At 45.8% G+C, this 24,734-nt stretch overlaps 1 protein-coding gene and 1 long non-coding RNA gene across 4 annotated transcripts in view; one reads left to right on the plus strand and one right to left on the minus strand.

Moving 5' to 3' along the window:
* The window catches only part of LOC135105146 (uncharacterized), a 78,577-nt gene extending 66,655 nt beyond the window's left edge, over window positions 1-11,922 (plus strand). For both annotated transcript variants that reach the window (XR_010270722.1, XR_010270723.1), the window contains exons 3-5: window positions 1,986-2,104; window positions 2,215-2,400; window positions 11,783-11,922. This is a non-coding gene — a long non-coding RNA (uncharacterized LOC135105146). The remainder of the gene's footprint in view (window positions 1-1,985; window positions 2,105-2,214; window positions 2,401-11,782) is intronic.
* The window catches only part of LOC135105145 (ras-GEF domain-containing family member 1B-like), a 117,981-nt gene continuing 104,989 nt past the window's right edge, over window positions 11,743-24,734 (minus strand). Inside the window, exons 9-12 of one of the 2 annotated variants that reach the window (XM_064013198.1) lie at window positions 19,993-20,195; window positions 19,441-19,592; window positions 18,795-18,867; window positions 11,743-16,864 (exon numbers count right to left, since the gene is read on the minus strand). In XM_064013198.1, the coding sequence (XP_063869268.1) occupies window positions 16,831-16,864; window positions 18,795-18,867; window positions 19,441-19,592; window positions 19,993-20,195 (462 nt within the window). In that variant the 3' untranslated portion in view covers window positions 11,743-16,830. Of the gene's footprint in view, window positions 16,865-18,794; window positions 18,868-19,440; window positions 19,593-19,977; window positions 20,196-24,734 lie in introns of both variants that reach the window. The other variant, XM_064013197.1, reaches the window with a different exon arrangement.

Here is a 24,734-nt window from a genome sequence, read left to right on the forward strand (position 1 = left end):
CGGAACGGGCGGTGGTGATGCAGAATGGTTCACTTGACACAGATGGCTTAGCAAGAACCGAGGTGTGAAGTGAAGTGAAGGGACGGCAGGTGGTGATGCGAGGAGTAATGATTAATAAAATGAACGTGGTATTTTACATGAAACTTTAATGAGCACAGGCTGAGGTGCGTATTTACGAGTGTCGAGAGTTGCAGGGCGATGCATGTATAACTAATAGAAAATAAATGATGTGTGAAATCTTTAATATATTACTCTACGTCACGGAGCTTTCATGGGATTCCGATAATGTTCATGTGAGAGTATAAGGTATTTAAGTTTGAATAGAGAAGACATTTTTGTTTTTATAATCCTATAGCTTCTAACTGATTTTAGATAGCGTTGCTTGTCACAAACAGCATCGCAAGTCTGGTGCTGTTTGCTCCTTCTTTGTGTTTTTGAAGCAATTTTCAAGTGTCTGGCTGGCTTAGAGTTACAAAGAAATTACTTCTGAATAACCAGAGACAATTATGTTCTTCCATCTCATTGATATAAGAAAAAGTAGAAAGTGATACATTTTTTTTCAAGCGGTGCACAGTTGTATTAAACAAGGTGGAGTTAAAACCTTTCCGTCTCATCGCCTTCCCTCCGCGAACTGACTAACTTTCCTGTAATGACGCGCCTCGTGACGGGAGGGCGTCTGTTAAATGGCGATGAAAAATGCAGTCACCGGCACAGATGTGTGGGAGGGCGCCGAGCTCCTGAGGGAAGGTTTTTAAATAATGAAAATCTATACTCGTGTTACTAATACTCGTAGAGATTGGTCTGTCTGTCTGTTTGTCGGTCTGTCTGTCTGTCTGCCTCGAGTCTCCACAGTTTGCAGACAACAACAACAAGGCGATTCGGTCAATAACTTCAGAGGAATAACGAGATTTCAAAACATTCCGATTCTATTAAACTTTACCAGCAAAAGGCTACAATTCGAGAGGCAGAGGAGAGAGAGCGGGACTGTAAGACGAGTTCCCGACGATATATGCGAGTGTCTTGGCCAAAAACTACTCGTGTGTTTTCTGCCACCAGAGCTTGCTAGGCACAATAATGTCGGTTATTTTCCTTCAGTGCATTTCATGAAGCACGACCACATGCTGTTATCGGTGAAATATATTGATAATACTGAACCTTATGCATCTTAATACCCAGCAGGATTCGAAAAGCCTCCGGGACAGGCGCCACAGCTCAGCCTGAAAGGAGCCCCGAGACAAAGGTGCACAGGAACGAATAGCATTTGTAGGAAGGCAATTTGGGAAGAAATAATTTTGTGTCAGACGCCATCGGAGACTTTTGAAATGCTTTAGGCGATGGTAAAGAATTCACTGAACTCCTTAAAGAGAGGTTACGGAGCTTCTGTTAAAGTTACATTGCCAGCAGACTCTGTGTTAGTGATGAAGGCAGACTGTATATATAAGTAAGTAATGAGGTCAGACTGGCACAATGAGATAAGACTATTAACGTATCAATAATCTGTCGAGAGCAAAACTGGAAGGTACATGACAAACACATTAATGGAAAAAATACTCTGAATTTTACATTTTCAGTCTTTTACTGGGAAATAATTGTACAGAAAAGTTCTATTCAGTCAGTGGGCAGCCGTGTGGGGGACGCAAGGCGCTGAGTGTGTTCCGTGGTGTCCAGACTCCAGACTCCTTCTGTATAGCCCTTGAGTGTGTGTTGTCTGCTTACGGTAGTGTTTTATCAACCCATGTAATCTGATCTACTTCATCATAACACACACACACATACACACACACACACACACACATACCACTAAGGAAGCTCAACCGAATAACGCCTCGTATCCTTCCGCAAGTCAAGTAGTGCCGCAGTGATTTACTGACTTCTATGGCATAATTCGTATATTGTGTAAAACGTGTGTATTACTCGTATAAGGACACAGCTAGTTAGGTGTGATATCTATAGTGTAAATAAACGGCTTACATTCACGCTACCAGGGCGGAGGAATGCGGTGCTAAAGACCAGTGCCCCTGCAGACACCGAGGGGGGAAGGTCAACGTGGCTGCCTCTCGTGACCTGGTGGAGGCTAGGAGGCCCATTTCACCATAATATACAGGTAAGGTTTTCAGTATCTCACCCAAAGCTACGTACGCATGGGATAATGCTTTGTTCACCAAGCTCAACACAAATGCTGAAATTACTGTACACTTGGTAACGATTTGACAGACGTAAAGCCTGCCAGCTGGGCACCGTCACTCCGGATGGTGGCTGCAATACCACGGCGCCGCTCTCTTGCTGCCCTGACTGAAGTGTGGAGTTTCACGGACACAAGCTTGTCATAACCATACGAGTATGCTGCCAGCGTGGGGCCTCTGAACACCTCGCTTCTCGCCACTCCACGATGGTTAAGAGGTAAGGCTTCCCTGGCCTCGTGTTGGGTAGGTCGTCACGCTGCCTCTCTCAGAGCGCTTAATGGGTGTGTTGTGAATGTTACATTTCATTGCTTTCCTGTTGGAGGATTGGCATGGTGCAGGTTAGGTGCTGTTATCTTTTTTTTTTTCTTTTTTTCTTCATTATTCGGTGTCATAATTACCGGGCATGACTGTAGTAGTGACGTCAGCAGGGAGCGAGCAGGCCTCCCGCGGTGGTGGTGGTTCGGCGGGACTTGTGCTTCTGAAGCACAAGCGGAGCACTGCCACGCATTGCATTGGATATCATCTGCCTCGCGGACACGTTAGACACTGCTGTGATCTCTTGGAGCTTCCTCGAGGCACACGGTTACTTATAGATTTTAAAAGGGTAAATTTTGTGGCCGTTCACCTACTTCGGAAAAGATTTATAAATTTTTTTACGCGTTTTGACTGCACTTATCAACCGTTTCTATCGCAAATCATTATTGCTCTTAGGGAATCGACCGCCGCGTGGCGGGACGCCAACGCCGCATGTTTTCGATAAACTATATAAAAACTCCAAAGTGATTTGGCTGTATTATAAATGACGTAAAAATCAAACTTTACGTAACATAACCTTAAGTAGCGTTATGAGCAAATCCTCGTACAGTTGAAAAAAAAAAAACTTAATTAATGGAAATAATTTAGTTAAATCAACAGTATGGTTAAAAAATAATCAGTGCCTGAGGCTGTGTTCACTGGCAAGATTAGGTTAGTTAGGTTAGGGCGTGTGTGGCAACGTGGCTGTGAAGGTGTTGTTGGGGAATGGCAGACAGGCGTTAGAGTCTTGTCAGGGCGAGACGGTGCTGTTATAAAAATTACTCACATTTTCGCAACCTGATGCCCGCGTGGAGTTACCGGCTGAGGCGCGCCATTATTCTTACTCGTTGTTTTATTCTGTCGCTCTTCATTTCACCTGAAGGCGTGGCGCGGCCTGTGGAGAGGGAGGCTGCGTGTGAGTGGCTGGGGCGGCGGCACAATGGCGCGGCGCAGGTGGATCAGTCCTTCATTAAGGCCTCAATAAGCTGCGGCCGAGACTCAATGGCCTGCCCGTCTGTCTCGGCGCTAATTAGACCGTTGTGCCAAGAAGCTGTACCCTCGCGCCCCTCTCCCCGCCTTACCTGCCGCTCTCCGCGCCTCCCCCACCTCTCTCACCTGCTCCCTCCCCTCTCCCGCCACCACCTGAGCGTGAATTATTGCTCGTAAGGCTTCGAGACTCGGTGATTCATTGAGGTTTTTCAAGGGCGGCACTTCCTCCTTCATTGCCTTTGTTTTACCCGCGTGTTTTCACTCGACGCGTCTTGCAGTGTTCGGGAATTGCCAGGATACACAATATTTTGCCTACTGTTCATAAAATTCAGCGAGATAATGATTCCAGTTGAAAGTGAAGGATTTAATGCACACGAGATAAGGGCGTTTATTTTTTTTCCCGCGCCACGCTCGCTGAAATATATCGTCTGTGATAATAATCTCTTAATTTCCATATTTTATTTAATAATTCATACAAACCTACTCGAATTCGCAGCGTGGAATGTGTTTTTCCAGTCGTGATGTTAGTGCATTACGTACGAGTGGGCGGGGGGCCAGACGGGGCTGGGGCGGGGGGCGGGGCTGAGGACCGGTGGTGGGGGGAGGGGGGGCGGGGTGGTGGTGGTGGTGGAGGGGGAGGGCGCGAGGACTGTCAAGGGCAATGACGTAATTACTATTCACGTCGTTTTATTGAGGAACAAAGGAAGAGCGAGTCTAATTGCATATATCACGCTGCAGGAAAGGCGTCCATTCACTCGGCACAACCACCACCACCACCACCACCACCACCATCCCTGCACCCTTGTCATCACCACCACCCTTATCTCTGCACCCTTGTCATCCCTTCACCCTTGCCATCCCCTACCACCTTCATCCCTTCACCCTGACCATCCCCACCCTCCTCATCCTTGCCATCCACATCACCCTCACCGTTGTCATCCCCACCACCCTTACTTACTACCACCACCACCACCACCACCACCACCGTCGCCGCCTCCCCTCCTGGATTATGGCGCCGAGCAAGTTTATGTTCACGTAAACAATCTCTGCGTTTAGATACTCGAGAACATTTGACTATTTGTTGCACACCGCGGGGTCGTGTTGGCGGGGCGGCAGAGGTGAACGTAAGTGTGTATGTACGTGTGGCTGGTTCGTGATACAAGTGGCCGCCTGCACAGTGCCGCGTCCACACATTCAGTTACCCACTTTACTGCATCTAATTTCACCCTCTCTTGACTTTTATAGGGGAAATAAATCGAGATATCGTCGCATCGGGGGATATCAAAGTGTGAATTTTTTTTTTTTTTTTTTGGTATGTAAATCAAGTGGTGGGGAAAGTTGCCACTAGCTATTTGATTTGTGGTGCTGGTGGTTGTGTTCGTGGGGGTAATTGCATCTTGGGTTATTAGTTTTGTTATAGGTTCATGCGTTGGGGTGCCTGAGGTGGGAAGTCCATGGGTGAGTGTTCGGGCCATCAGTGTGCCTGGTATGAGAGGGTTATGAATGAGTGCTGGGGCCATGAGTCGGTGCTCGGTAACAAGTCCTTACACTGCTATCACGGGGCTTAGAGAGGTGAGAGTATCGTGTCAGTAGCAATGAGAGGGAATGTGATGGTTTGACTCAACGATACCTGCCGTTGTGATCCCCAGTTCGAGTCTCGCCTCTGGTTCGTTGCCTGGACGTACAGCAAAAGTTCTCATGTGTCGGAGAGCCGTTATTCCTGTTTCACATAAAATGCGCCTGTAATTTAGAGAGAGAAAAATGCCTTTAAAGGTTAGTGTAACATTTTGTGATATTCAATTCAGTTCCTTCTCTGCTCCCTTACTTATATAATTGAACGTAGACTAAATATGTAAATAGCGTGAGCGGCGTGTGAGCGAGGCGAGGGGTTCATTATATACAGTTCTATGTGCTGCAGTGATTAAATTAATCCGGGAGTAGTTCTTGTGAAGGCGAGGACGAGAATTTCATAGCGGCGGGAATGGCGGCGCCGCTTCAATTCCCCGCCCATTCAGTGCTACTGGACACTGCATTCACCAGCGCTGTACAATTCTGCATTTAGATTTTACGAACCTGCACCACCACACTATTTCAGCCGGAAGTTTGCCGCGCCCTGCCTGAAGTACGTCGCTGTACCTCCCGCGCTAATGACCCGCGGGGCACTGGGGCGGCTGGACTGGCTGGGGCGGTGTTAGCGGCACGACTGTCCGGTTTGAGAGGGAAGGGACTTAGGGCGGTGGTTAATGCACGCAGGAAGTTCGGCAGTGTATTACGCAAGCCTGGGAGCCGTCTGAAGTAAGGGTGTCCTGACAGGGGTGAGGAATAACAAACAATGGGAGTAACTATGAAACTGAGGAAAAACAATGAAAGTAACTATGAAACAATGAAAAAAAATAGTAACTATGGAACAATGAGCAAAACAACGAGCGTAGCTATAAAATAATGAAGAAAATAATAAGAGTAACAATAAAACAATAATTAAAGCTATGAGACAATGAAATAACGATGATAATGACAATAAAAAAAAAGTTAACGGAAAAACAAAAAAACACCACAATTATTACTGATGAAACGACTTTAAGAGGAGGAAGGGGTAGAAACGTTTACCTCAATACGGGAGTTTCCATTGGCTAGCATATGGATCCTGTTACTAGCTTGGGAAGAGGCAGGTGCGTGGCGCGGCCTGCAGGGGAGGGTGGCAATGCTGTGCTGCTGCTGTGGGCATCTTGGTTGCCGTTATGAGGGGTGCTGTGAGGGGGCGCAGGAAGGGATGGGGTGTAAGGGAGAGAATGACAATGTTGGGATGAGGGAGAAGGAGATGATAGATAGGATGTGAAAGAGATGACAAGTGTATAGTATCAGGGGGCTGTGGTGTGGGGAGGAGGGAAGGACAGATGTGGGATGTGAGGTAGAGGACGGGTGGGTGTGTGAGAAATGATAGGTGTGGGGAGTAAAGTAGGTAGTGGCAGGCCTGGGGTGTTAGGGTGGTGTAACAGATGCGTTGTGATGGAGGGAGTGAAAGGTGTCGAGTGTGAGGGAGCGGGTGACGTGAAGTAAGAGGTGGCAATTGCGGTGATGTGGTTCTGCTTGTGAGGCGAGGTGGTGGTAGCTCAGATGTGTGCAGGAATGACAGGTGGACGGAGGAGGGGACAGGTGGACAGCTCCCCTTGGCTCACCTGAACACAACATGGCTAGTTTCCCTTCCCCTTGCAGTAAAAAAATGACGATCTATATTCATATATGTTCCCGGAAAGCCGCTTGGAATACCTGGAAAACAAACTGTGCAAGATTCACAGGACAAGGTTTCAACATGGTAATTTTTGGTTTGTGAAAGAAAGTTGCAGAGATGAAACAATTGGGCACTAAATCAAATAAATCTACATGTCAACCCTTTCACTGCTATTCGGCGCATTTTTCCTTATTCCTTAACCCTTCTAGAACATTTCTTCTGATTTTACAACCGCCTGCAAGCATTATACTGGCCAGAAACTGTAAAGATCTATTCTTTTCATCCCTTTCTTTCTTGAAGATGCTTATACAAGATTTCATGCTTTACTCTTAGTGCTGTGGAGTGCTGCAGATCACAGTGAAATAGTTAAATTAATATATACAAATAGGTAAATAGAAGTATGTAAAAGGAGAGTTACCTTTCATAAGCGTAAAATAAGGGAAGCTGCAAGAAGCCTCCAGGCCTACACGTGGCAGCCCCTTAGTGAAACACGTATTTATTTCCACCTATCGTCCTCATCCATAAATTTGCTTCATGTAAGGAAGAACACGGGGAATTGGAAACAAGAGTGGGAAGGAAAGTTATCAATAAATGAAGGAAAGAGAAAAGATACGTTCCTGCGTCCATGATAGATTCCTGGATGCAAGTCGTGCTGTTGTGTAGCTTTGGTTGGAATAGACTGGAAATTGAGTTTTTGATATACAGTACAGGTTCGGCATCAGTAAGTCAGCATATCCTCTTTGTCATCAGTGAGTACATTCCCTCGCTGTTAAAAGCCCACAGCTGACACTTGCCCTTCTGGTGTTGGTTAGGTTAGGTTAGGTTAGGTTTTCTGCTTCAGACAAGATGAACACACCTTCTGTAGACATTTTCTTAGGTAGCCGCGGCCCTAAAGACTTGACCCTTTCACTGCGACACGAAACAATTAGCAGCACCAGAAGCAACGCGTGAAGTCTTTATAAGCATCTACAAGAAAGTTAGCGATGAAAGAGAATATAGTTTCAATTTCTTCCCAGTTTAAAGATTGGATGTGGCTGTAGAACAAGTAAAGATGTCTCAGTGATTGGTGATTAAGGAAAGGTGTATCACGGGGCAGTCAAAGGGTTAGTGTATACAGAGTGAACCAGAAATTCGGACCCTTAGTGATCGTGATACAGTTAGGATGTGTATGAAGTTTGTCAGTATTACAGATTATTAACTTAATGGTAGCTTTTCATAGTTTCATATATTTAGACAGAGCTTATGGCACATTTGTCATTACTATTACTGATAGTTTACGAAAGGTTAATGCGGCAGACTAACTAGTTGGAAAAATCTCACAGCGTTCATTTAATTAACTGTATCAACATAGCTTAGGGCATCGTTTCTACTACTACTACTACTACTACTACTACTACTACTACTACTACTACTACTACTACTACTACTACTACTATCACTACTACTACCACTACTACTACAACTACTACTACCACTACCACAACCACCACTACTGATAACTTACTACAGAATGAGTTTAGCAGGACAATGACCTCAAACAGAATCACACTTTGGTCAGAGGGCCGCTAAAGGTCAAATATTGGCAAACGCCGGTCAAGAATTTTGTTTTGAAATGTTGCGTTTCTGGATTCAGTTTCTTGTGCAGGGAGCGTTCATATCCATACCGGGCGAGGTTTTGAGGCATTCCGGGCGAGTGTGTGCAGCCTTCCCTGACTGAGTTATTGACCGGCTGACTGAAGCACCGCCAATCTTGCTCGAGCCATCTAGTCCTTCCTTCGCCTCCTTTCTCACGTCTCAAGCAGCGGTAGTGGTGGTGGTAGTAGTAGTAGTGGTGGTAGTAGTAGTAGTAGTAGCTTTGTTGTATTTGATTTTTACTATTTCTATTTACATTTATCCAAGTAGTATTAGTATTAGTATTAGTAGTAGTAGTGGTAATGATAATAGTTTTGCTGTACTTGATGTTACTGTCATTGCTTATATTTATCTCTACATTTCATAGTATTATTATTATGAACTCCAGCGTATGTACTCCCTTAATCCCTTACGTGGCGGAGGTGCTGCATTGTTGTGGTGGTGGTGGTGGTGGTGGTGGTGGTGGTGGTCCCCCAGTAAATCCTGCCTTCATTTTGGTTAGCATGTTTCCCGACTTAGTGTTCTTTCTAATTATCATTTTTCAATATTGGGGAAAATCCTGTAACCTGCACGAACACCCAACGGATCTTTACGGCAAGGCACCCTGGAATCGACACACACTCAAGACTTAATAAGCGAGTGGACTTAAACATACAGGCAGTTCAATTATACAGTTTCCAGTCATGGCCTTGAGCTGAGTAACCTTAGGAACACTTTATCACTGTATTTAGTCTTCTCCCCTCAATCTGTAGTCCCGTGATCTGCTGACAGGCTAACAAAAATTGATAATTGACTAAGTATGCCAGGCTTCAAGATTGGAGGAACTGGGAGAAAGCAATAGCGTTTTTTTTTATTATTTTTTTGCCATTGGTCTTTATCTTTTCTGGCATAACAAGAGTGGATGTGTAGTTTGTTTGTTAGCTTGTTATTGTCCACGGGTTGTAAGACTGGGAGGAATTGGGAGAGGCAAATAGCGGTGTTCTTCTTTTCCAATTTGTTTTTTTGCTTCCGAGTCTTCTATTTCTGAATTTAAAAAAGTGAAGGTATGAGCGGTACGTTACTCCGTTATTGTCCTCGACTTCACACGCGCACCGCCACCCAGGAAGACTCCCTCGCGTGGCTGCGTCGCGTGTCAGGCTGAGCGCGTCCCCTTGAAATAAAAAGTTCATAAAATTTTTGCAGCAACAAGTTCCGTTCTTAATTGAAACTGGTAGATAATCACCGCAAGACGAGAATATTTCACGTAAAAATACGCGTCCGAAGAAAGTGTGTAGAGAGGGAGAGGGGGAGAGGGAGAGTGGGCGGTGCATAAAGCTGGTGTCGCCCTCCTCGCCGCTATCTTGCAGCGCCACCTCTCTCTCACTGCTCAGGGAGGCCAGTACTCATCACATCACCCCCACCCATCCCAATTAAAAGGCCTAACCCTCATTTTCTCTCTCTCTCTCTCTCTCTCTCTCTCTCTCTCTCTGTTTTTTGTGTGTCTGTTTCTCTGTCATTACTCGGCCATGACTCAGCGTTATGAGCGGTGCATTGAGTGTAGGCGAGAGAGAGAGAGAGAGAGAGAGAGAGAGAGAGAGAGAGAGAGAGAGAGAGAGAGAGAGAGAGAGAGAGAGAGAGAGGTCGTGAAACAAGAGTGTATTAAGACTGCCTTCACCACTGCCAGGCATCAAACAGCCTCACACCCTGTTTTTTTTTAAAGTTTCTCTCTCTCTCTCTCTCTCTCTCTCTCTCTCTCTCTCTCTCTCTCTCTCTCTCACCTGTTGAAATTGTCAATGTGTACAAGTCATCGTCATTCTTTCTAATCTCAGCACATGACAGAGTAAACATTAGTACAGACACTTCCCTGAGTTCAGCGCCGCGGTGTTGTGTGGGTCCCAGGAGAGGCTCTGGGGTCCTCACTGAATCAAGCTTGAGGGTGGAGTAACGAAAATAGGCGATGAAAAATCCAGTCTGCTATAGATTGGATTTTTCGGTGTGGATTATTGTCTGGATCACTATAGTTGGCCCCGCCCTACCCTGTTCTCCCCACTTTGTGTCACCTCGGGGCGCTGTGAACTGTCTGAAGGTGGCGGCGAGTGTACCTGCCTACGGTGCTCATTCATCATCAGTAAAATTTCTATGTGTAGTCTTTTCATTTAGTTCACCACATGGTATCGTCCACTTTCCTTCAGTTATGTGGTTTGAGAGTTTATGAGTATGATAACGGAACGGTCAGAATTTGTGTGTGTAGTCAACAGTTAGAAAAAGCTGCTGTTTTAACATTAAGGTAACTTACTCATGATACTTTTCGAAAAACTGTTCAATTTATTCAGTGTGTTCCAAGGTTGTAATTTATGAATGAATGTAGAATTGCCCAAACCTTCCGGTGCAAAAACACATTGCAAATATTATTATACGTATGAATTTAACATAATGGACTTCAATATTTTCTGTAAATATTTTGGTATTTTGTAAACGATACTGGCAAAATTCATTATGGAAGTGAAGCAGCGGAAGTAAAGTAAAACAGAGGCGCCTTGTCTTTATTGCCTGCACGGCGAGGCAAGACAATGTGGCAGGGATTTTTTTATCAGTAATTACAACACTATTTCTCATTTCCAAAGTTACCTACTGGTCTAACTTGAGTGAGCATACCGCATTTCACCTGGAATTTGGAGCATGTTCCTTGTAAATTAATGGTGATTGCAAAGAATACCAGGCCTCGCTACAGGTGTGGCTCAAATTGCTTGTAATTGTAATTGGAAACAGCCAGAGTAATTTTTTTTTCCATTATTTTAGCATTTATGTTGCGGTAATATTTTCACATACTTACGTAGAGAGCATGAAGCAGTAGATCCTTCACGGAGGCTGCACCACCACCACCACCACCACCACCACCACCACGCTTCACAACCATCCCGTGTCTTTAAATAATCTCATCACACAAAAGTCTCTCACTTAGACAGAACTTTACCTCTCCCTTACCATCTCATCTCCGGTAATGGCGGCGTGGTGAGCAGCCAGGCGTGTTGAGCTGCTGCTGCTGCTGCTGCTGCTCCTCGCCGCCAGCCTGTCAACTCCTTCACCGCCACTATAATGTTGCAAACTTTCAGGCTCCACAAATTTCACGGAGGCTTTTCGTTCTCAAGGTGTTATGTGTTGACTTGAAGAACCAGATTTTTATTTTAGTGTATTCTCGTCTCTCTCTCTCTCTCCGGCTCATATTCTGAAACACCGCTGTTGCATCCTAATTTCAAAAGGCTCTTGTTGAAGTTGCACGGGTTTTTACGGTTCTAATGACATATAAACAAGAGTTCTACATTAATAACAGGAGAAACAGTCTTGAAAACCCGGCTAATTATCTCTGTGGCCTTTGAAAATAGTCGTGATGAGAGAGTAAAGCGTGTCTCAATTAGGATCAAGTAAAACACAACATAAGCTGCAAAATGATCTTTATTCTTTTTATTATTTACAGGTGCAGTGAGTGTGCTAGACGGCTGCTGTTACTCATTACTGTCAAGATTACTCTACATCCCTCGCCCGCCACACACACGCACGCACGCACGCTAAGGACCTACTGCTGTCTGTACCTACTGTCGGCACGTCTACTCCACTACCGCTGATGAACCTGTCCGTCGTGGCGTGAGTGGACAGGTGACAGGTGACCGACGGGAGCCAGACTGACCTGCGACGCCCTTAGATGTGTGAAGGTGACGTGGTAGAGTGATAGGGGACATCGTCATCCACGCTCTTCGTTACTCCCACCCTGCCAACCCTTCCCCTCCCCCTCCGTCACCCGCTGTTCGTGGCGAGGGGTGTGTATGAATATGGTATGTTGTGCAATGTATGTAATTTGCATGATTCATTATTTCATGTCGGTGGAATATTAACACTCGTTGATTCATTACCAGCCACACACACACACACACACACACACACACACACACACACACACACACACACCACCACCACCACCACCACCATCCCCCATACTCCTCCCTCATGTAGCAGCTGATGTCCTGCCTAGTATGTCCTATCCTATACTGTCCTGTTTCCGATTTGATGGAGAATTCGGGCCATACCTTCCCTTCTCCATACAATTGATATCCTAGCTAGCATCCTATTCTATTGTCCTATTTCCGATTTGATGTCGAACTGAATCTCACTGAAATCTTGCCTTCCCTATCTCTGGCTTCTGACACCACCTTCCCCCTCCCCTAGCCTCTCTTCCTCTCTCTCCTCCCGCCAGAGTCTGGTACTGGTCCCCTCTAGGCTCACCCTCTCTCGCTCTTTCTCGCCCTTTTCCATCCCCTTCCGTGCCCCGCCACTCACCCCAAACTCAATATCCCTTGTGAAGCATTTCAGTGTTTCCCCTTCACCTCCCCACGCCGACACCACGCTCTCACTCACCACCGCTGCCGCGCACTCAATGCACCGCACACCACACCACCACGCACCACCCTGATAAACCACTAATTTATTCACTACATCACTCGTACACCACTCGTACACCAACTAATTCACCATACACAACAACAACTACCTTGATAAACACCATAAACTCGTTCACCACACGCACCACACTATCATACACCACTCGTATCACCACCACGCACTCCACACTCGACCACCGTAAGTAGAGTCATTCCACCACACGTCACACACCCGTATAAACTCCCACACATTTCCACACCTGAGATATATACTCGCAACACCTGACGTATAAACTTCCACACATTTCCACACCCGACTTTCTCTCCACCCACACCAATTCACGTTCCCTTCATAACAAGCCGATTATTACGTCACTTTGCCAGATAATAATGATGTGACCCTCTCAATAACGAATAGCATCAGCTGGATGATTGATTCCTCTCCCGCTGTTAGGAACGGTACAACAATTCATTCAATACTCTTGCCATTAGATCACTCGTCTATTCAATTAACCTCCTCCCAGCTCTCCCAGTCTCTCTCTCTTTCCTATACATACTTCAGGTCATTTAATCTAATGGTCACCTACCCCGTATCCGTATCGTCTCTTTCATTGACAATATTTTCTGACCCCGTCCTCTTCTTCCCTCTCCTCCATAGTCTGTCATATTTGATACCTAACCGGATGCTACAAAATTCCTCCTCCTAACATTCCCTTCCCTTCCTATCCCTCCGTTAATCCATTTGCACCTCTTTTACGCAGCGTCACGTGAAGCCAATACGCCCTTCTACGCCCTTCGCTTTTTTTTTTTTTTTTCCCGAGGGAGAGAAACAACTTGGGTCGAGGAATCTTTTTTCTGTTGATTTTTTTTTTTTTTTGTGTGTGTGTGTGTGTGTGTGTGTGTGTGTGACGGAGGGCTGGGTTGTTGGGTGGGTTATTGTGTTACGTACCAGCGCGTGCACACAAACAGTCTGGCTCCCTCTCAACATGGCTCTACTCAAGGTAAATACATGTAAATATAGAGTCACAAGGAATTGGTTGTGCCTCTCTTCACTGCACTCCATAACACACACACACACACACACACACACACACACACACACACGCCAGTAATGAGGGGAATAAGTCCATCTTTGGTTTAAACAATTTGTACACACACGACAGAGTTGAAACGTGCACACAGGAGTTCAGGACTGGAGTTGCTGCACACACACCCACACCGTGTACACCTTAGACAAACTCAGCAAGTGCAATAATTAAGATGGCATGTTAATCACTCATTCTTTCACACAAACACACACATGTACATACAGTCGCTCTTATCGCAACACTATATAATCTCTTCGAATAGTTTTAAATGTATTGGAAAATAGTCATTATAAAGAATCAGATCTCGGAGAGAGAGAGAGAGAGAGAGAGAGAGAGAGAGAGAGAGAGAGAGAGAGAGAGAGAGAGAGAGAGAAAATGGGTACAGATGGCTGTGTTCACTCTCGCAGCGGCAGCAAAACGGGTGTCTGGGAGTGTGTTCAGTGTTGCCTCTTCGTCAGTCCAGTATTACAGTGGCGCGAGGCAGTGCGGGCATGGAAACACTGACTGGCCGCTCCTCCAACCCTCTGATTGGCCTAATGTGCAATTCCCGTTTAATCCCATTTTCATTTAAAGTGTGACAAACTACTGTATTTCTGCAAAAAATTCTTGTATATGCGCAGAATACTGGGTTGTATTTTATCTGTATAATCCTGTGCTTTAAATAATACTAATTATATGTAATGATCGTAAAAATAAAATAAACTTATTTTGTACGAAGTATTTGCTGAATGTGAAGCAAGGTGATATGCAGACCAGCGGAGGGAGCGTCACCCGGGCAGTGTTGCCACGCTCGTGTCCGCAGGTGGCGGCACAACAGGAACAAACAGGGACAACGAGGAGAGTGAATGCAATTGAAAATGAGTTTTTGTGATCAGCAGTAAAATGCTGGTACAGCAACACCCGTGCTGTGCTGTGCCGCGCTAGCCATCCTTCCCGTTCCCTCCATACAGGTGGTGCCCCCGCGCGTGTGGCGGTAGCCCTCAGGACACTCACGCCCGCCGCCATTCCTCCCTCTAAAGTGTTTGTGGGAAGGCGCTGGACGGAAAACGAGCAATACCACTCTCGTGAGAGCGCCTGAGGAGACGCGTCGCGCCGCGCGGGGCGGAATGAGGCGCGGAACAAAGCCTCCTGCAGCGGCGGCCAGACGCGTGATCAGGAAGACGGAACAAAAACAGCAAGAATCGTAAGTACATGCATACACATAAATAAGATAAAAATATAATTTTATATTATAAAATCTAAACAAAGCATTAAAAATGAGAAAATATAACTCGTTAATGAAACGTAAAACTTTCCTCCCTCAAGAACTCTTCTAGACCTTAGATAGAATAAAAATTACACGATGATTAGAATGCGATAAACACACCAGACCGCTCGGCCAGCACGCGCCGCCCGCTGCTCCGTGGCTGCCGGCGCGGCCATCAGCTCCTACACACCAGCGAGGAAGACTGACTATCTCTGTGGAATGTCAATGACCAAGAAGCTTATCATTAGTGACTGTACAGCCCCGCCCTGCCCCGGCTGTGAGTGCCGCGGTGAGCCGCCTGGCTGGTGGGGCGCGGCGGGCCAGTGGTGTCCCCGTGGCTGTCTCAGCTCTGAAGTTCCGCCGCCAGTCACGCCCCGCCAGCCGCTGCCGCGCCGGACACCACATCTACATACAAATGTTCCTGTGGTTGTCATTTTATATACCGGCGGGGCGGGGCGGGGAGCGTGGGGACGCCGGGTGTTGCCTGGTGGAGTGGTGGACTGAGGAAGTGTTGGCTCGGATCCGTGTCGCTCACCTGGCCGATCCTGCGCCTCGCGACACGCTTCACGCACTGTCCTCCGTGGCCACGCTCACCACGCACCGTGACGCCCTTCCTGCAACACTCGCCCGTCTTTACGACTGTCTTCAAGGGTGCATCCCTGCCGCCGCCACTGCCACTACCCCGGAGGTGCGACGGTGGGGCAGCCGCGACCACTCACTGCGCGCGCGCGCGCGCGCACACACACACACACACACACACACACACACACACACACACACACACACACACACACACACACACACACACACACACACACACACACACACACACACACGAGCAGCAGAGCCGGCACATAAAGCGAGTAATGGGCAAGGAATCCACTGCTCGTTACGGAAGTGGAGGAGGAAAAAGTAAGATCCACAGCAGCTTCCCTCTGGATCCGGGTTGCTGCTGGTGCTGTCGTTCACTACAGGTATTTTTATCTAAATTTGTTGCAAGTTCTGCTGACGAGTTCTTCCAGCACAGTTACTTTAATCTTTTTTTCTGTCGATTTTTTTTTTTTTTTTTTTTTTTTTTTTACTTTTTTCTTTTCGTGAGTATGTTTCTGACTGCTGTCCACTATTACAGTTGTCGGGCCTTCCTCAAGGACGACCTTGAGGTATCACTCCAAGCTGCGACACGCCTTCATCGAGGTCACGCGATTGACAGAGAGGCCCTCCCTCCATCCTGGGCAGCGAAGTCAGTGTCCCTCACAGTGCTGCAGCACCCCCGATCCCCGGCCCTCCCTGGCGGGTGTCGGCCACGCCCCGCCATCACCTCACAACGCCACGTTTTCCAGTGACTCAAGGTCCGTTTTCCTTTTATGCAATTTGCCTCGGCTCACTCCCCGCGGCCTGGGTGGGGGAGGGGAGGCAGGGGAGACACCCTCGCCTCCTCATCCTCGCAGCAAACGAGGTGGGAGGCTCCGCGCTCTGCCTTTTGGCCATTCGTGTATTTACCATTTTCTTCCCGAGCCTCGTATCCTCGGCCTCTTCACATTTCCTGACGTTTCTTTGTGAATAAACACGCTTAACACTAATTCTCAGATGAGTGCACTTTTGCTTGGGATGAGCAGCGTAACACATTTTGCTCGTTTGCTCGTCACACATTTCCTATTTTGTTTGGGGCATTTTTCATCTTTCTGGCACAGGATTTGCATTTTACTTTTTTTTTTTTTTTGACATGAGCTTGCGGTGTTCTGAATTTAGATAAGCTTCACTCCCTCTCTGCTGACTGCTGCGTGTCTGCCCTGCAAGAGAAGAGAGAGATAGAGAGAGAGGGTTTAGGGGCGAGTTACATTGCACCGTGAAAAAGTAGTTTATTCGAGTCTTTCTTAAAGCTGCTTACAATGTTGCGCGTAACTCCAATAGGTGTTCCTTAAAGCTCAAATCATTAGTGTGTTCTTTTAAACCCCTTATGACCAACATATGCTGAACATACACGGTAATAAACACGTTCTTTCCCAGGCAACAGCTACACCACCACTGCCTGTCTGGGAGCCCCGCACAACCAGGGATTACACCATAACAGGCACACGCCCTTTGTCTGCCTGAACATCGGAGCCACTGTCCAGCGCGTGTCACATTGGCTGTCCCAGCAAGAGGTTCAGCCGCTGCCAAGTCATCCCGGTGGTGTGTGCACGAAGCGACCCCACGAGGAAGGTTAGTACCGTCTGTCTTTTGTTTTAACGAAGCTCACTTTTCCCAGTAAGACAAAAAAAAAGCATGGTTTCAAAGGGGCAGTATTCAGGGATTCTAATTTAAGTCTCACAAGGCCGTCAGTCAGGAATCTTAAAACAGTACGAAGGGGAAACATTGTGTTCATCAGTCTGTAGAAATTTTAAACAGTACAAAGGAAATATCGTAACGAGTATCACGTTCGTCATTGTTGTAGGAAGGCTTACTGACTTTGCGGTGCACATTGTTCTCTTGCACTTTTCGACAACATTACTTACTTAACTAGGAAAGCAAAGATAGCGAAATACTCTAGTTTAAATTAAAGAATAGAATTTCCCATCATTACTTGGAACAGCAAACATGTTAACAGAAATACCACCGTGCAGTTAATCCCCTTCGTCAGATTTTTCGCTGGCCTGGTGGAAGAAGGTATTCCATCTAGTGTGGCAGCTTCACTTGGCGACCTGTCAGTTTTGGTGGAATCTGAGAATGTTTAGCCAGAAAGTGCGAGAACAACGATGCAACACGTCTTTGTGGCGAAACAATTCAAGAAAAAAGTGTTAACAAGCCTTCAAACTAATGACGAACGGGATACCTGTCACTCACACCTTTTTTGTACTGGGTTTTTTATTTCTACTGATCGACGGGATGTGAAACGCTACGATTCCTGAACCACTGCCTCTGAAACCTTGCGTGTTGTGCCACACTGGAAAATAACAGATCTGATGTGACAACGAAAGACACGATGGTACTTTCTTCTCTGCACGGGCGAACTTTGAGCATACAGTCTCGCGAGCACCGGATCCAAAAACTACGCGGCGATCAGAATCTCTCATGAGTGCAGGAAAAAAAGATATTGAGGCTTTATTGTCTCTGCTGCTGCTTTTGTTGTCGCGCCCACCGCCGTAACTACTACCACCACTGCCCTGTAACTGTTGCATCGGTGTCACGACGCGAGGCCTGCATTCTTCCACCTGCAGAGAGTCAATATGGCGCCTCTCTCATTCGCGGTGCACTGCAGCAGGTGTCGTCTGGCCTTTCCATCTTACCACCCGGGGACATGTGGACGTGCCAACACCGCCGCTGGGCCGATGCTCTCACCCGCCGCCTCAGTGTGCCAGTTTTCTAATAAAACACGCGACAAACTGACGTTTTACTCCCACCAGTTTTTATTTACTTGTTTATCTTGTAAATAGACCGTCTGATTGTTGCAGGTAAAAAAAAAAAAAAAACAGGAACAAGTAGCAGGTGAGAGCAGCAGCGCTTGTTGGCCACGCGTCCTCAGCAGGCAAGATGAAATGACAGGAGGCGGTGACATCTGCTGCAGTGCAATGGTGAGCTCCGCCCTCAACACCTGACTGGCTGAATTTTACGATAAAGAATATGCTAATATTTTCATTACACCTAACATTCATTCCCACAAATAAGAAGGTTTGAAGATCTTATTTTATTGTTTGAGAAGGCATGGCAGGAAGTGCTGCTACTATGACTACCAATACTCACTTCAGTGTCTTGTATCGCTCCTTCTCGTAACTGTTGTCTGGCCCCTCACACTCGAAGGACGCGAGAGCCAGGCCTGGGGGCAGAAGGAAGATTTGGGTCAGACATTGGAGAAGCACGAGGCGTCTGGCGCATCGACAGAAGATCAACAAAGCCAGTGTTCGCCTCCTGCACTGTAAATACTGCTGACTGCAAGTAAATAATATACTATATAGAAAATGTCTGCAGTTTCCAATTTTTTTCTTTTACTGGGGGAGGGAAGGAAGGAGTGGGGATTGGTTTTTGATTCCTTTTTGATGACTAGTGCTTGTATCTTAACACCGCCACTGCCATGAAGCCTGCCCCCGACACCCCATTTGTCACCACCGCCACCACCACTCCTCATACCTCCCTCATTAAAGAAAGCCTCACCATCACCGCCACTGGTCCCGACACACCACTTCCTCCATCACCACTGCTCCCTTACACACCACTTCCCCCACAAAGTCCTCACCACCACCATCACCACTACCACCACCAGCGCCATCACACTCTCACCCCAGCCGACACCATAACACTCACCTCAGCCAACAGGACAACACACTCACCACAGCCACCATCTTCCACCATGCACCTCTACAACACTTCACCCCGCAACCCAGTCACCCACCCGTTTCGGAGAGCACGTGGGCGGTGTGCAGGTGCTGGATGACGTCTGGGGCGCGCTCGAAGGGGCAAGTCACCTGCTTCCACGCCATGAACTCCGTCACCTGCTTGGCCAGCTGCCAGAACTTGTCGAAGTTGATGTGGCCGTTGGGCAGTCTGGGGGGAGGGGGTGTGTGTTAGAGAGGGTAAACACACACACACACACACACACACACACACACACACACACACACACACACACACACACACAAAACTTTCCAATCACGTACACATGCAACTCATTAGGCTCTTCAATCACCCCCTGGAGGCTACGCACACACGATTCCCCCGCCTTGCCCCACACACACACACACATACATACATACACACACACACACACACACACACACACACACACAAAACCATAACTTCTCACAGCTCTCCTCTCTCTCGCCTTCCCAACACACACACACACACACACACACACACACACACACACACACACACACACACACACACAATACCTCACGAAGAGCGCGCTCCTACTCCTCCTCTCTCTCACCTTCCCAACACACACCTGCTCGCACACCCCTCGTTCAGGAAGTACAGATCCTTCACTAGCAGGCTGAAGAAAGGAATGACGATCTTCTGCCTGTCGTCCACCGCCCCAGCTGACCTCCACATCGCGGCCTTCAGGGTGGACCGGTAGCTGGAGAAGTTACTGGTAGGGTCCATCTGATGCTCCAGGACCGAAAATTTGGCACTCTGCACTTTGCTCCACTGCGAGGGAAGGGAGAGAAGAGGTCAGAGTCGCGGTAGGTGGAAGGAAGGTGGTGAGAAGGGGAAGGGAAGAAGGTAGTGGTGGTGGTGATGGTTGGGGTTAGAGTAATGAAGCAAAGATGGACTATATGAAAAGGGGAGACACACAGGGAAGGGTTATGGAAAGCGGAGGAGGGAAGATAAATGGATGTCTGAGAGAGAGAGAGAGAGGGAGTATGTGTGAGCCGGGCGTTTCAAAAGGATGAAGGGAAGGACACAGAGAGAATAGGACATCTTTTTTTGATCATGGTGCGTGGGACGTGAAGACTTTATGGGGCTGGGGGTCTCAACAAGGCAAACCCACACTGACCCACTCGCCTGCTGTAAATTCGTAACTGTGAACGACCTGAATAACACAGCAAGGCGGCTAACAATAACAGCATCGACATGTACGCCAGCAAAGGGGAGACTCAGCCGGCGTGACGCAACAAAGACGAAGAGACGGGAGGAGAGGAAGGAAAAGTGACTTGCAGCAGAGAAGAGGAACTGAAGAAACTGAATGCCTGTGAGGTGCAGATGCCAGGCGATCGTAAGAAATGCGAAGTGAGGAAGGAGAGAGAGAGAGAGAGAGAGAGAGAGAGAGAGAGAGAGAGAGAGAGAGAGAGAGAGAGAGAGAGAGAGAGAGAGAGAGAGAAATACGTTTGAATAAAGGTATTGTAACCAAAAATGTTGGAACAAAGGTGTGATGCAAAAATGAAGTGACTGAACATTGACAAAAAACAAGAAATTAAAGGGTGAAAGAGGATAAGGTGAGATAAATAAATAAAAGATGGTTGAGACAAGAAAAACGCATAAAATTGTAGCCAGACTGAAAATGAATGGAATAAAAGAATGAATGAAAGAAAGAGAGCGAACCGTGACAAAGAAAGAGGGACGAGATACAAGATGCGTGAGCGAGAGAAAATAAGTGATACATAAAAAAAAAGGACAAAATATAAATAAAAATGACGAGGAAATGAAGAAAAACACCTGAGATAAAAAAAAAAGAAAAAGGAAAAAAATATTAAGGAAGGAAAGTGTAGCACAGGACGCAACACACACACACACACACTAATATAAAACACCAACACAACATTATTTCTCTTCACCCAACAAAAGGGGAGAAAAATAAAACCAAAACACACATGGTCTCTCTCTCTCTCTCTCTCTCTCTCTCTCTCTCTCTCTCTCTCTCTCTCTCTCTCTCTCTCTCTCTATTTTGTTATACGTAAAATCACGCTTTTGTGGCGAGACAATTTCCTCTCCTCCTCTTACCTCCCCCTCCCGTCAATTCATCTTCTCTTATTCACCTTCCTCCTCTCCCTCCTCCTCCTCTTCCCTCTTCCTCTTCCTTGCCCCTTCCTCTCTCCTTACCACCACCCGCGGCGAAGAGAGAAACAGGAGAGAAATGAAATGCAAAAATTCAACTCTCTCTCTCACACTCACACACACATACACACACACACAGAGAAATATAGTTTGGAAAGCACAAACGGCAATGAGAGAGAGAGAGAGAGAGAGAGAGAGAGAGAGAGAGAGAGAGAGAGAGAGAGAGAGAGAGAGGAGAGAGAGAGAGAGAGAGAGAGAGAGAGAGAGAGACCGAAAACTTAAAAAAATTGATGGAAAGTATCGCCAAAACTTTTCACTCATGACAAATTTTCCACTTTTTTCTTTTCTCTCTCTCTCTCTCTCTCTCTCTCTCTCTCTCTCTCTCTCTCTCTCTCTCTCTCTCTTTTCGTGTAATCTTTCCTCTCTCTCTCTCTCCCTCCCTCCTCCTCCTCCTCCTCCTTCCCCTCTTCTTCCTGTCATCTCCTTTCATGACCGTCTTTTCTCTTCCTCTTCTTTCTTTTCAACCTTTTGCTCGTCCATTTATATTCAACCATCCCTCTTTTCCTGTCTTTCCCCTTTTCTGCTTTACTTTTATCTCCTTTTTTCCTCTTCCTCCTCCTCCTCCTCCTCTTTATTGATTTTTCTCTTCTTGTTTTTCCTTCTTCGTCCTCCACCTCTCCCCTTCACTTCTTTCTCTTCGTCCTTCCTCCAGTCAGTAATTAATGGCTAAACTTGGAGTATGGGAAGGGAAATGTACAAGATGAGACAAGGCCAATTTCTCTTGCTAATGAATGGAAAGAGAAACGAAAGAAAGTGTAAGGAAGTGAATGAAAGAGAGGAAGTGTAAGACTATGTACAGGATGAGACAACGCTGATCTCTCTCGCTGGGGTATGGATGGAGAAATGAAGGAAACAGAAGTGAAGTAAATAATGTAATCAGTGTATGGAAACTATCGCCATTATTAAGAAGTTTACATATGTTTTCTCAGTTAAAGGGAAATATATTTATTTTCCATCTAAAACTAAAAAAAAAAAATCCTTCTCAAACTAAACGATTTCCAGGGACGAATCGAACCTTTTTCCATTCAGATTTCTATAAAACATTTCTAGCTAAAGCAAAATTTCCAGTGAAGAGGAAACAATCCATTTCCAGCAAAGAAAAAGAGCGAGAGAGAAAAAAAACTTTGTCAAGACCAAACAAACATTTTCCAGCCAAAAAGAAGCAAGCCATTTCTAGCTACAAACGGAAGAAACTATTTCCAACTTAGAAAAAAAAGAAAGAAAAAAAGAAAAGACTAGGTGAAACTAAAAACAGCTTCCAGTCAAAACAAAAGGAACATTCTCCGGCCAAAGCAACACAAACCATTTGCAGCCAAGACTCCAAAATGTTTCACGGGTCAAGACTCTAAATTGACTCCTTAAAAAGCGAAATTCTTGAAAAAAAAAAAAAAAAATGAATGAATAAATAAGCTTTCCAGTCATACAACACAAACCCAAACTAAACAAATCACCTCACAAAAGTAAGATAAAATAAAAATTAAAGACAAATACATGGATAGACAAAGGATAACGAATAAACATACATAAAAACAAACAAACAAACAAACAAACTAAACAAATACTTCCAACCAAAACAATGCAAATCTTTCCTCGCCAAAAACCGAAAAAATAAACAAAAGAATAAACAGTATCCGGACCACTCCAAATCCGACCACCACCACCACCACCACCAGCAACACCAACAGCAGGAAAAAGAAAAGGACAAAGGCAAGAGGAGAGAAAAGAAGAAAACTTGATAAAAAAAACGAGGAAGAAAAGTGAACGAAAGGCACGCGGAGGGAGGGACGGACGGAAAAAAATAATAGTGGGAAAGGTTAGAATTGAATAGTCCAGGAAGAAATTGACACCGAGGTACAAAATGGAAGAAAAAAAATGATAAATAAAAAAGAAAGGGGGGGCGGAAGTGAATAACCTGAGAAGATTCGAGCGTAGAGAGAGAGAGAGAGAGAGAGAGAGAGAGAGAGAGAGAGAGAGAGAGAGAGAGAGTACACTAACACAATACACACTCAACAGAAATACAAACAGAAAGGGAAGTGAGAAAGAAACATTTTTCACTCTTTCACGTCAAACAATAATACATACTATGTGAGAGAGAGAGAGAGAGAGAGAGAGAGAGAGAGAGAGAGAGAGAGAGAGAGAGAGAGAGAGAGAGAGAGAGAGAGAGAGAGAGAGAGAGATTAACTTAGCGCAACAGATAAAAATAGAGATAGAAGTAAATATCAAGAATAAACGAAAGAAAAAGAGAGAGAGAAAGAAAAAAAAATCAAAACAGTAAAGCAAGAATCTAAATATAAATCAAGGCGAGGCAACAATTTTCCTTCCTGTTCAACACACGCACAAAAAAAAAAAAAAAAAAAAAAAAAAAAAAAAAAGCTAAGTACATTTGTCATTCCCTAAAAGGACACATAAAAAAAAAAAGATAACATAAAAAACCAAAGAAAACAACAAAATGAAAGCGAGGCAAGACAGACAGATAGAGAGAGACAGACAGACACAAACAGACACACAAACAGACTCACTGATAAGACTACAGGACTAAAAATAATAACACCACCAACGAGGCAAAGCAGGGAACAGAAAGGAGGTTAAAAATACGTAAAAAAAATGACACAACCCAACACAACAAGACAGACAGCCGAAGGAACACAAGGAAAAAATTGCAACAAGCCGCCAACAACACACAGCGGAGGCGAACACCACTCCCACGCCGCAACACACCCGCAGTAGCAAAAGACCAGGCCAAGAACAACACACTGACGAACAGGGAACATACACAGAACTTAAGCAAGAGTGAAATACATCAATATACAAGGAGGAAAGGTCTGTGTGTGTGTGTGTGTGTGTGTGTGTGTGTGTGTGTGTGTGTGTGTGTGTGTGTAAGAGAGAGAGAGAGAGAGAGAGAGAGAGAGAGAGAGAGAGAGAGAGAGAGAGAGAGAGAGAGAGAGAGAGAGAGAGCAAAAGTACCGTAAAATAAACAATATATGCAAAAAATCACTACCATTAAAAAAAAAAAGAGAAAAGACAAAGTAAAAAACGAAAGGGAAAAAATTAAACATAGTGGAAAAAACAAGACAGAAGAGAGAAAAGCGACTACAATGAATAAAGAAAACGAAAAAAAAAAGACTTAAAAAT

This window comes from Scylla paramamosain, chromosome 11, assembly GCF_035594125.1.
Source record: "Scylla paramamosain isolate STU-SP2022 chromosome 11, ASM3559412v1, whole genome shotgun sequence".
Classification (NCBI taxonomy): domain Eukaryota; kingdom Metazoa; phylum Arthropoda; class Malacostraca; order Decapoda; family Portunidae; genus Scylla; species Scylla paramamosain.